Here is a 14,332-nt window from a genome sequence, read left to right on the forward strand (position 1 = left end):
AGACACCAACACAGACAACCACACACAGACAAAAACACACAGACAACAACACAGACAACAACACAGACAACCACACGCAGAGAACAACACGCAGACAACCACACGCAGACAACCACACGCAGACAACCACACGCAGACAACAACACGCAGACAACAACACGCAGACAACAACACGCAGACAACAACACGCAGACAACAACACGCAGACAACAACACGCAGACAACAACACGCAGACAACAACACGCAGACAACCACACAAACAACACACAGACAACACAGACAACCACACACAGACAACAACACACAGACAAACAACAACACGGACAACAACAAAACAGACAACAATACACAGACAACAACAACGACAACAACACACAGACAACACACAGACAACAACAACGACAACAACAAACAGACAACCACACACAGACAACAACACACAGACAACAACAACGACAACAACACACAGACAACACAAACAACCACACACAGACAACACAGACAACCACACACAGACAACAACACACAGACAACAATACACGGACAACAACACACGGACAACCACATACAGACAACCACACACAGACAACAACAACACAGACAACAACAACACAGACAACACAGACAACCACACACAGACAACAACACACAGACAACAACACACAGACAACAACAACACAGACAACAACAACACAGACACCAAAACAGACAACCACACAGACAAAAACACAGACAACAACACAGACAATAACACACAGACAACCACACGCAGACAACAACACGCAGACAACACGCAGACAATAACACGCAGACAACAACACGCAGACAACAACACGCAGAAAACAACACACAGACAACCACACAAACAACACACAGACAACACAGACAACCACACACAGACAACAACACACAGACAACAACAACGACAACAACACACAGACAACAACACACAGACAACAACAACGACAACAACACACAGACAACAACACACGGACAACCACACACAGACAACCACACACAGACAACCACACACAGACAACAACACAAATACAACAACACAAAGACAACAACACACAGACAACAACACACAGAAAACCACAGACAGAAAACCACAGACAACAACACACAGACAACAAAAACAGACAATAACACAGAGAACAACACACAAACAACCACACAGACAAAAACACACAGACAACAACACAGACAACCACGCACAGACAACAACACACAGACAACCACACACAGACAACCACACACAGACAACAACACGCAGACAACAACACACAGGCAACACAGACAACAACACAGACAAGACAGACAACAACACACGGACAACAACACACAGACAACCACACAGACAACACCACACAGACAACAACACACAGACAACAACACACAGACAACCACACACAGACAACAACACACAGACAACCACACAGACAACAACACACACAGACAACAACACACAGACACCAACACAGACAACCACACACAGACAAAAACACACAGACAACAACACAGACAACAACACAGACAACCACACACAGACAACAACACGCAGACAACAACACGCAGACAACAACACGCAGACAACAACAACAACACACAGACAACAACACGCAGACAACAACACGCACACAACAACAACAACACACAGACACCAACACAGACAACCACACAGACAAAAACACACAGACAACAACACAGACAACCACACACAGACAACCACACACAGACAACAACACGCAGACAACACGCAGAAAACAACACAGACAACACAGACAACACAGACAACAACACACAGACAACAACACACAGACAACAACACACAGACAACAACAACAACACAGACAAGACACAGACAACAACACACGGACAACAACACACAGACAACCACACACAGACAACCCCACACAGACAACAACACACAGACAACCACACACAGATAACAACAAACAGACAACAACACACAGACAACAACGACAACAACACACAGACAACCACACACAGACACCAACACAGACAACCACACACAGACAAAAACACACAGACAACAACACAGACAACAACACAGACAACCACACACGGACAACAATACACAGACAACCACACGCAGACAACCACACGCAGACAACCACACGCAGACAACCACACGCAGACAACAACACGCAGACAACAACACGCAGACAACAACACGCAGAAAACAACACGCAGAAAACAACACACAGACAACCACACAAACAACACTCAGACAACCACACAGACAACACCACACAGACAACAACAACACAGACAACAACACACAGACAACAACAACGACAACAACACACAGACAACAACACACAGACAACAACACACAGACAACCACACACAGACAACAACACACAGACAACAACGACAACAACACACAGACAACACAGACAACCACACACAGACAACCACACAGACAACAACACGCAGACAACAACAACACACAGACAACAACACAGACACCAACACAGACAACCACACACAGACAAAAACCCACAGACAACAACACAGACAACCACACACAGACAACAACACGCAGACAACAACAACACAGACAACCACACACAGACAACAACACGCAGACAACAACACACAGACAACAACACACAGACAACAACACACAGACAACAACACACAGACAACACAGACAACCACACACAGACAACAACACACAGACAACAACACACAGACAACCACACAGACAACAACAACACACAGACAACAACACAGACACCAACACAGACAACAACACAGACAACCACACGCAGACAACACGCAGACAACCACACGCAGACAACAACACGCAGACAACAACACGCAGACAACAACACAGACAACAACACAGACAACCACTCACAGACAAAAACACACAGACAACAACACACACAACCACGCACAGACAACCACACACAGACAGCCACACACAGACAACAACACACAGACAACAACACACAGACAACAACAGCACAGACAAGACACAGACAACAACACATGGACAACAACACACAGACAACACACAGCCAACAACACACAGACAACAACACACAGACAACCACACACAGACAACAACGACAACAACACAGACAACACAGACAACCACACACAGACAACCACACACAGACAACAACACACAGACAACCACACCCAGACAACAACAACACACAGACAACAACACAGACACCAACACAGACAACCACACAGACAAAAACACAGACAACAACACAGACAACAACACACAGACAACCACAGACAACAACACGCAGACAACAACACGCAGACAACAACACCCAGACAACAACACACAGACAACAACACGCAGAAAACAACACACAGACAACCACACAAACAACACACACACAACACAGACAACAACAACACAGACAACAACACACAGACAACAACAAAGACAACAACACACAGACAACAAACAGACAACAACGACAACAACACACAGACAACAACACACAGACAACAACAACGACAACACACAGACAACAACACACAGACAACAACACACAGACAACATCAACAAAGACAACAACACACAGACAACAAACAGACAACAACAACGACAACAACACACAGACAACAACACACAGACAACAACACACAGACAAAAACACAGACAACAACACACGGACAACAACACACGGACAACCACACACAGACAACCACACACAGACAACCACACACAGACAACCACACACAGACAACCACACACAGACAACCACACACAGACAACCACACACAGACAACAACACAAAGACAACAACACACAGAAAACCACAGACAACACACAGACAACAAAAACAGACAATAACACAGAGAACAACACACAGACAACACAGACAACCACACACAGACAACAACACACAGACAACAACACACAGACAACAACACACAGACAACAACACGCAGAAAACAACACACAGGCAACACAGACAACAACACACAGACAACACCACACAGACAACAACAAACAGACAACAACACAGACAACAACACACAGACAACACAGACAACAACACACAGACAACAACACACAGACAACAACAACAACAACACAGACAAGACACAGACAACAACACACGGACAACAACACACAAACAACACAGACCACCACACACAGACAACACCACACAGACAACAACACACAGACAACCACACACAGACAACAACACACAGACAACACAGACAACCACACACAGACAACAACACACAGACAACCACACAGACAACACACACAGACAACAACACACAGACACCAACACAGAAAACCACACACAGACAAAAACACAGACAACAACACAGACAACCACACACAGACAACAACACAGACAACCACACAGACAACCACATGCAGACAACCACACGCAGACAACCACACGCAGACAACAACACGCAGAAAACAACACGCAGACAGCCACACAAACAACACACAGACAACACAGACAACCACACACAGACAACACCACACAGACAACAACACACAGACAACAACAACACGGACAACAACAACACAGACAACAATACACAGACAACAACAACAAAGACAACAACACACAGACAACCACACACAGACAACAACACAGACAACAACAACACACAGACAACACAGACAACCACACACAGACAACACAGACAACCACACACAGACAACAACACACAGACAAAAACACACAGACAAAAACACACAGACAACAATACACGGACAACAACACACGGACAACCACATACAGACAACCACACACAGACAACAACACAGACAACAACAACATAGACAACACAGACAACCACACACAGACAACAACACACAGACAACCACACACAGACAACAACACACAGACAACAACACACAGACAACCACACACAGACAACAACAACACACAGACAACAACACAGACACCAACACAGACAACCACACAGACAAAACACAGACAACCACAGACAACAACACGCAGACAACAACACGCAGACAACACGCAGAAAACAACACACAGACAACCACACAAACAACACAGACAACACAGACAACACAGACAACCACACACAGACAACAACAACACAGACAACAACACACAGACAACAACACACAGACAACAACACACAGACAACAACACACAGACAACAACACACAGACAACAACAACGATAACAACACACAGACAACAACACACAGACAAAAACACACAGACAACCACACACAGTCAACCACACAGTCAACCACACACAGACAACACAAATACAACAACACAAAGACAACAACACACAGACAACAACACACAGAAAACCACAGACAACAACACACAGACAACAAAAACAGACAATAACACAGAGAACAACACACAAACAACCACACAGACAAAAACACACAGACAACAACACAGACAACCACACACAGACAACAACACACAGACAACCACACACAGACAACCACACACAGACAACAACACACAGACAACAACACGCAGACAACAACACGCAGAAAACAACACACAGGCAACACAGACAACAACACACAGACAACACCACACAAACAACAACAAACAGACAACAACACAGACAACAACACACAGACAACAACACACAGACAACACAGACAACCACACACAGACAACAACACACAGACAACACCACACAGACAACAACAAACAGACAACAACACAGACAACAACACACAGACAACACAGACAACCACACACAGACAACCACCCACAGACAACCACACACAGACAACAACACACAGACAACAACAACAACAACAACACAGACAAGACACAGACAACAACACACGGACAACAACACACAGACAACACACACAGACAACAACACACAGACAACCACACACAGACAACAACACACAGACAACAACACACAGACAACAACACACAAACAACACAGTCAACCACACACAGACAACAACACAGACAACCAGACAACAACACGCAGACAACAACACGCAGACAACAACACGCAGACAACACGCAGACAACAACACAAAGACAACCACACAAACAACACAGACAACACAGACAACCACACACAGACAACAACAACACAGACAACAACACACAGACAACAACACACAGACAACAACAACACACAGACAACAACAACACACAGACAACAACACACAGACAACAACAACAAAGACAACAACACACAGACAACAAACACACAACAACAACGACAACAACACACAGACAACAACACACAGACAAAAACACACAGACAACAACACACGGACAACCACACAGACAACCACACACAGACAACACAAATACAACAACACAAAGACAACAACACACAGACAACAACACACAGAAAACCACAGACAACAACACACAGACAACAAAAACAGACAATAACACAGAGAACAACACACAAACAACCACACAGACAAAAACACACAGACAACAACACAGACAACCACACACAGACAACAACACACAGACAACCTCACACAGACAACCACACACAGACAACAACACACAGACAACAACACGCAGACAACAACACACAGGCAACACAGACAACAGACAACAACACACAGACAACACCACACAGACAACAACAAACAGACAACAACACAGACAACACACAGACAACACAGACAACCACACACAGACAACAACACACAGACAACAACACACAGACAACAACAACAACAACAACACAGACAAGACACAGACAACAACACACGGACAACAACACACAGACAACACACAGACAACCACACAGACAACACCACACAGACAACAACACACAGACAACAACGACAACAACACACAGACAACAGTCAACCACACACAGACAACAACACACAGACAACCACACAGACAACAACACACACAGACAACAACACACAGACACCAACACAGACAACCACACACAGACAACACAGACAACAACACAGACAACCACACGCAGACAACCACACGCAGACAACAACACGCAGACAACAACACGCAGACAACAACACGCAGAAAACAACACACAGACAACCACACAAACAACATACAGACAACACAGACAACCACACACAGACAACACCACACAGACAACAACACACAGACAACAACAACACAGACAACAACAACACAGACAACAATACACAGACAACAACAACGACAACAACACACAGACAACACACAGACAACAACAACAAAGACAACAACACACAGACAACCACACACAGACAACAACACACAGACAACAACAACGACAACAACACACAGACAACAACACACAGACAACAACACACGGACAACAACACACGGACAACCACATACAGACAACCACACAGACAACAACACAGACAACAACACAAAGACAACAACACACAGACAACCACAGACAACAACACACAGACAACAAAAACAGACAACAACACACAGACAACAACACACAGACAACAACGACAACAACACACAGACAACAGTCAACCACACACAGACAACAACACACAGACAACCACACAGACAACAACACACACAGACAACAACACACAGACACCAACACAGACAACCACACACAGACAACACAGACAACAACACAGACAACCACACGCAGACAACCACACGCAGACAACAACACGCAGACAACAACACGCAGACAACAACACGCAGACAACAACACGCAGAAAACAACACACAGACAACCACACAAACAACATACAGACAACACAGACAACCACACACAGACAACACCACACAGACAACAACACACAGACAACAACAACACAGACAACAACAACACAGACAACAATACACAGACAACAACAACGACAACAACACACAGACAACAACAACAAAGACAACAACACACAGACAACCACACACAGACAACAACACACAGACAACAACAACGACAACAACACACAGACAACAACACACAGACAACAATACACGGACAACAACACACGGACAACCACATACAGACAACCACACAGACAACAACACAGACAACAACACAAAGACAACAACACACAGACAACCACAGACAACAACACACAGACAACAAAAACAGACAACAACACACAGACAACAACACACAGACAACCACACACAGACAACAACACACAGACAACAACACACAGACAACAACACACAGACAACCACACACAGACAACCACACACAGACAACAACACACAGACAACAACACACATACAACAACACACAGACAACAACACACAGACAACACACAGACAACAACACACAGACAACCACACACAGACAACAACACAGAGACAACCACACACAGACAACAACACAGAGACAACAACACACAGACAACAACAACCGACAACAACAACACAGACAACAACAACACAGACAACAACAACACAGACAACAACAACACAGACAACAACACAGACAACAACAACACAGACAACCACAACACAGACAACAACGACAACAACACAGACAACACAGACACAGACAACCACACACAGACAACAACACACAGACAACAACACACAGACAACAACACACAGACAACCACACATAGTCAACCACACAGTCAACCACACACAGACAACAACACACAGACAACAACACACAGACAACAACACACAGACAACAACAACACACAGACAACAACACACGCCGTCAACCACACACAGACAACCACACAGACAACACAAAGCACACAGTCAACCACACACAAACAACACACGCAGTCAACCAAGTGGACAACACGCACACACAGAAGACATATACAGACAAACATGCCCCCCCATGGTGCTGTTAGCGAGCACCTATAAAGGCCGGCACGGCCCACAAAGGAGGTGGATGGCCAGCACCACGCCCGACCGCCTTTGCCTTCCCAGTGGCGATGTTTACACAGCACACCAGGTACTCATTTGAGGCTCAGTCTGCCTAGGAGAGGCCCATGACCAGTTCAGATAATCGTCACTGGTGATGGCCACGAGTGGGAATCAAACTCGGGTCGCCGGATTCATAGCAGAACGTGCTAACCGCTATGCTACCGCTCCCCACAGACAACCACACGCAGACAACAGTGCACACACATACGCATCGGCCAGACAATCCAAGACACCACCTGTTTCCACTATATATAGCTATATCCAGCGTCCAATTTAATGAAATCTCTACGTATTTCAGACCTGGTGGCTGAGTGGTAGAGCGAGCGGCTCGTAATCGGATGGTTGCCAAGTTTAAAGTCTGTTTTGGGTTTAACTCGGACAATCATCCCTCCGGAATCATATAAAATCGGTACCACGTTGAGGGAAAAGCACCAGTGGTTATCCTTTCGAAAAACTCACCCCCACCACAGTCTGTAAACAAGCCTAAACTTAAACTTTTTATTTTACCAGGTAAGGCCCACTGAGCTATGTAGCTCTTTTTCAGAAGCGACCTGGGCACAAATAATAGCTCAACGAAGTGGCTTATCACGTGGAAATTTCTATCAGCAAAATACTCTAAAACACATGTTTCCAAATGTGGAGGGAAAACCGGAGGATCCGGAGAAAAATACACACGACCATGAGGAGAACATGCAAACTGCAAACACACAGGCGTCAGGATCAGGATCGAACCCACGACCTCCTGTATACCAGACGAGGTAGTTAGCAGTTAAGATCTCACCACCGTGATGACCACCACAGACATGTTAATTTCAGCAGGCAATCACATTGTGCAGTATATATGCCACACAGATCATCAAGCTCTATCCACTGCTCCATGAAGCCAGGTAACAACACATTCTGGCTCCTGCACACGAGACGATTTCATCGTCTCCATCTCCGCGGTGGAAGTCCTCCAGGGCACGTTTCCTCCTTTGCTGCAACTCCGTCGTTAAGTCTCGACCACTGGCCATCCTCCCGTCGAGCCGTGACGTCTCGTGCCCAATCCTGTGCGCTTGTGCCATGCAGAGGTAACTCACGCAACAACAGGCGCCGGCTGAGGAGCACCACCACCACCTCCACCGCTACCGCTGCTGCTGCTGCCACCGCCTGCAGGAGGAGCGGGGGGGACCACCACCTCCCCCTCATCTGCTTCCTCGTAAAAACTCGCCAGGGCCATCTGCACAGCACAAGCAGCAGCACACAAAGACAAAGATTCCCGCATGTTGCCTTTAACAGGCTGTTGAGGCAAGCGCTGTTAACGAACACCTACAAATGCTGGCACGGCGCACAAGGAGGTGCGTGGCCAACGCCACGCCTGTCCGCCTTTGTCTCCCCAGTGCCAGGTACTCATTTAAAGGTGCGTTGACCTCGGGGGAGCCCAGTACCAGTTCAGATATTCTTCACGGATGTTGGCTGTGAGAGCAAGAATCGAACTTGAGTTGCCAGATACATAGCTCAATACGCCAACCACATCGCTACAGCTCCCCACGGTGGAATTCATACACACACACCTGAGTTTTTGGTGACACAGGTCACTTGCAAATGAGACTCTCCTGTTCCCCTGAATTCTCACCTGGTTAATCATCACTATGTTGTAAAACTAACAAAAAAAATCAAACAGCTTGAACATCGCAGGCTACCGGTCACAAAATGCAGATTGCATCCTGACAGGTTTCTCTGTGGGCTCAACACCGATGAAGAAGCATCACCTGTCACCGAGCCAAGACAAAGTCTGGGCAAGGGCCCACTGCTGGTGTTCCTGACAGGTCTGCTGCTGCGAGTCTGCTGTTCTCATGTGACGGCTGCTGTTAGGCAACGAGAGTGCTGTTTTTGGTGCCGAGTCTGCCGTTACGCAAGGAGAAATCCACCGTTGAGGGAGCGGTGGGTTTTCGATTTTGGCTCACTCCTTTAAAAAAAACGACGTGATGATTATCGTCAGGCCGTGCCGGTTGCAGGATCTAACTGATGTCTCCCCTCTCCTATGCCGAGTTCACCAATTACCCTCCCATCACTCTCACTCCGTTTGTTTTTGCCCTTGTAATTAAAGTCTCCCACCGTGAGTGTGTGGTATGTTTTGCGTTGATTTAAATGTCGGTTGACTTGTTCACACCTGCATGGCTTGTTGGGGTTTACATGCGAGGTATATTTATTAATGTGGCTTCAGCGACCTGTTTTTAGTTCCCCTTTGGAACCTACACCTCCATGTTTGATGCTCAGAGACCAAACAATCTACACCTCCACAGGGGCGAAACGTTTAATGGGGGGGGCTATGCAAGATACGACTGTGGGGGCCCTCCTTTTTCCAGATTCACTTCTACTTAAATGGCTACGGATGTTTTTAACCCGTATATAATTATATGAAGGCTATAACTAATTTTATTTTGGTTGCAACATGTATTGGGTTTAGAGGAAGACAGTCTCACGGTGAAAGTATTAATAAAAAATATTTCAAGGTAACAATACTCACAATTAAGTTATCATGCATCTTGCTTTCATGCGCATGTCAGTTAGCATACAAGCCTGGTGTTCAGTAACAAACACCAGCAGTAGCGCTACCACTATATTTTACACGAGGTCTTTTTTTCAGAAATATTCTTCTCTCATTAGTAACAATGTTTTTTGGGCATTTACGGTTAATCGTTGGAATATTTTTTTGTTTGAATAATTGTACTTAACATGTTTGTACCAGTGTTTATCTGTTGATTCGGGGCACCCTTTCTGCCCACTGTGTCCCTATACGTTGCATAACGCTGCCATCCCCCCATCCCCATAATTGCGCCCCCCACGTACGAAAACTGTCAACTCTTTACTCGACAGATTAAAAGGCCACCACTTGTTTTCGACTGCTGTTGTAACTTACTGACCCGGGCCCTGCTGGACATCTTTGAAGTAAAGAGCTTGGTAGCTAATCGGATTCTTCCCCCCCAGTCTAAATAAAGATTCTGCTAAAGATTCTGCCTCGAATCAAATGATTTTGCGCATTGCCTCTTTCGTCACCTCAATAGAACCGACTATGTCCCTATTTTTACATCTCCCAGGTCAGCCTCCAGTTTAACGCCAAGGTTTGAAACGTCCGCGCACCAGCTGGGTGCTGGTGGTTACGCTGCACGTGGCTTTCTGTAATCCGGCACTGTGGAGGCAGCGAGGGTTGGTGGATCACACAAATATCGCTTTTGTACGGTGCGAAAGTTCAACATATATATATAGACGTATAACACGCTTTAAATTACTTGAAACATCTTCGCAAATAGAGGAACGCAGAGGTTGGGCAACTATTAGTCACCACTTGGCTGCTACCGCCTTCCCGCGTCTGTAATTGCTCCGAGTCGTTCTCTCGCTCTCGATTCCGAGAGTAAGGAAATACTGCATGGCAGAGCGTTACAAGCCCAGGTTATAAATGATTACATAAAAAGCAAGTATATGCTTATTCAATTAATACGATATCACCGTCGCACATTGTTGACAATCAAGCATGCTATACAGTTGCATCTCTAATGCTGTCGCCACCGTGTTCATTGGCACGTCCAGCTAGAGTCGCTTGGCCCACGCCACTTCTGACAGCAGGCGTAGACGGTTTGCGGGTTATTGTGGTCAGGATTAGGGGTTTTGAGAGCCATGCCGCTGGGAGTTAGTGGGATATGCTAATAAAGGCACGCACCGACTGACTGATGATGCCTGGGGCATGATGCGGCAGATTTGTTGGCAAATGTAAAAGCCGTACACGGGAGGCACCTGTGTGGTCCTATCCACAAGCTCGACTACCACGGCTATTGGGGGGCTTTGAACAATCGGTGGAAAACCCCTTCACAGTCACAACACAAAGATGCCCCCCACCCCCCCCGCGTGGCCTGTAACAGATTGTTGGGGCCCAGTGCTGTTCGAGAGCGCCTATGAAGGCCGGCGGAGGGTGGCCAACACCACTCCCGGCCGCCTTTGTCTCCCCAGAGGCGATGTTTTTTACACGCCGGACCAGGTACTCGTTTAGAGGCCGAGTCGACCTAGGGGAAGGCTTAAGACGACCGTTGCAGGACGATCGCTATCCACTGGTGTTGGCATCGAACTCAGGTGACTCCCCCCCCAAGCACAACGGACGCCCGCGTCTCACGCTAGGCCACAATGAGTCAGGAATTGGGGTGCCTCGTCCCCTCGTCTCCCTTAACCAGTATCCCCTCATCCCCCCAGGCCCCCTCTCTTCCCCCCAGACCCCCCTAATCCTCCAGGCCCCCCGCGTCCTGCTGGTCACCTGCAGGTCCCCGCCCGACAGCTCGAGGTAGAACCGGGACCGCGCTTCGTCCGCGCCGGTCACCGCCATGAAGGAGGCGAGTGCCTCCTCAGCCATCTCCTCCTCCTCCTCGTCGTCTCCCACTGCTCCTCCTCGTCTCCCGGTCTCTCGTCTCTCCTCGTCCTCGTCTCCCGCTGCTCCTCGTCCTCGTCTCTCCGCTCTCTCTGTCTCTCTGTGTGGGGCTCGCGGCTTCTCCTCGTCGTCCGGTGCCGGGGCGACGGCGGAGATCGCTTCCGGAGCAGCGCCGCCGAGAGGAGGGCGGGGAGGGAGAGGGCGGGGCAGAGGAAGAGGGGGGGAGGGGGGGAGGGAGAGGACGGGGCAGAGGGGGAGGGGGGGAGGGAGAGGGCGGGGCAGAGGAAGAGGGGGGGAGGGAGAGGACGGGGCAGAGGGGGAGGGGGGGAGGGAGAGGGCGGAGCAGAGGGGGTGGGGGGGAGGGAGAGGGCGGGGCAGAGGGGGTGGGGGGGAGGGAGAGGGCGGGGCAGAGGGGGAGGGGGGAGGGAGAGTGCGGGGCAGAGGGGGAGGGGGGGAGGGTGGGGCAGAGGGAGAGAGGGGGAGGGAGAGGGGGAGGGAAAAGCAGGGAGAGGGCGGGAGGAAAGGGGAGCGAGATGGAGGGGAGAGGCGGGGAGAGGGATGGGGAAAGGGAGGGGAGAAAGAAGCAGGGAGAGGAGGGGCAATAGCGGGGAGAGGGAGGGAGAGAGAGCGGGAAGGAGATAGGGAGAGAGAGGGAGGGAGAGAGGCGGAGAGAGTGGCTCAGAGTCATCGCGAGGACTTCACGATTCACTGTTTGGGGTGTGGGGGAATTTCCCACACGAGACCGAGCAATGTTCGGAACCCTCTCCATCTCTTGAACCTCTCTCATTCCATCTCTACCCATCTAGCGTCTTCAATATCTATATTTCCATCTCTGTGTCCATCTCTCCCTTCATACATCTCGTTATCTTTCATGTATCTCATCTCTCCGTCTCGTCTCTCCATATCTCGTATTTTTCATCATCCTCTCATTTCTTCATCTCGTCTCTCCATGGCCCGCCAGAGGGGGCGAAAGTCCCCGCGGACCCCAAGCACCCTCCCCCCCCCCCCCCGGAGCCGGACCCCAGTCGGAGCTGCTGGGGTTCGGACGAGCAGGGGGCGACCTGCGGGGAAG

The 14,332-nt window shown here is 48.1% G+C and overlaps 1 protein-coding gene across 1 annotated transcript in view; it reads right to left on the bottom strand.

The window, feature by feature from the left end:
• Nucleotides 1-13,469, bottom strand: part of LOC144717755 (NSFL1 cofactor p47-like) — a 33,609-nt gene extending 20,140 nt beyond the window's left edge. The window contains exons 1-2 of the mRNA XM_078593378.1: nt 13,150-13,469; nt 9,944-10,083 (exon numbers count right to left, since the gene is read on the bottom strand). Of these exons, the coding sequence (XP_078449504.1) occupies nt 9,944-10,083; nt 13,150-13,245 (236 nt within the window). The 5' untranslated portion in view covers nt 13,246-13,469. The remainder of the gene's footprint in view (nt 1-9,943; nt 10,084-13,149) is intronic.
• Between the last annotated feature and the right edge of the window lie 863 nt (nt 13,470-14,332).

The sequence above is a fragment of the Lampetra planeri genome, chromosome 4 (genome assembly GCF_965212315.1).
Source record: "Lampetra planeri chromosome 4, kcLamPlan1.2.h2, whole genome shotgun sequence".
Taxonomy (NCBI): Eukaryota; Metazoa; Chordata; class Hyperoartia; order Petromyzontiformes; family Petromyzontidae; genus Lampetra; species Lampetra planeri.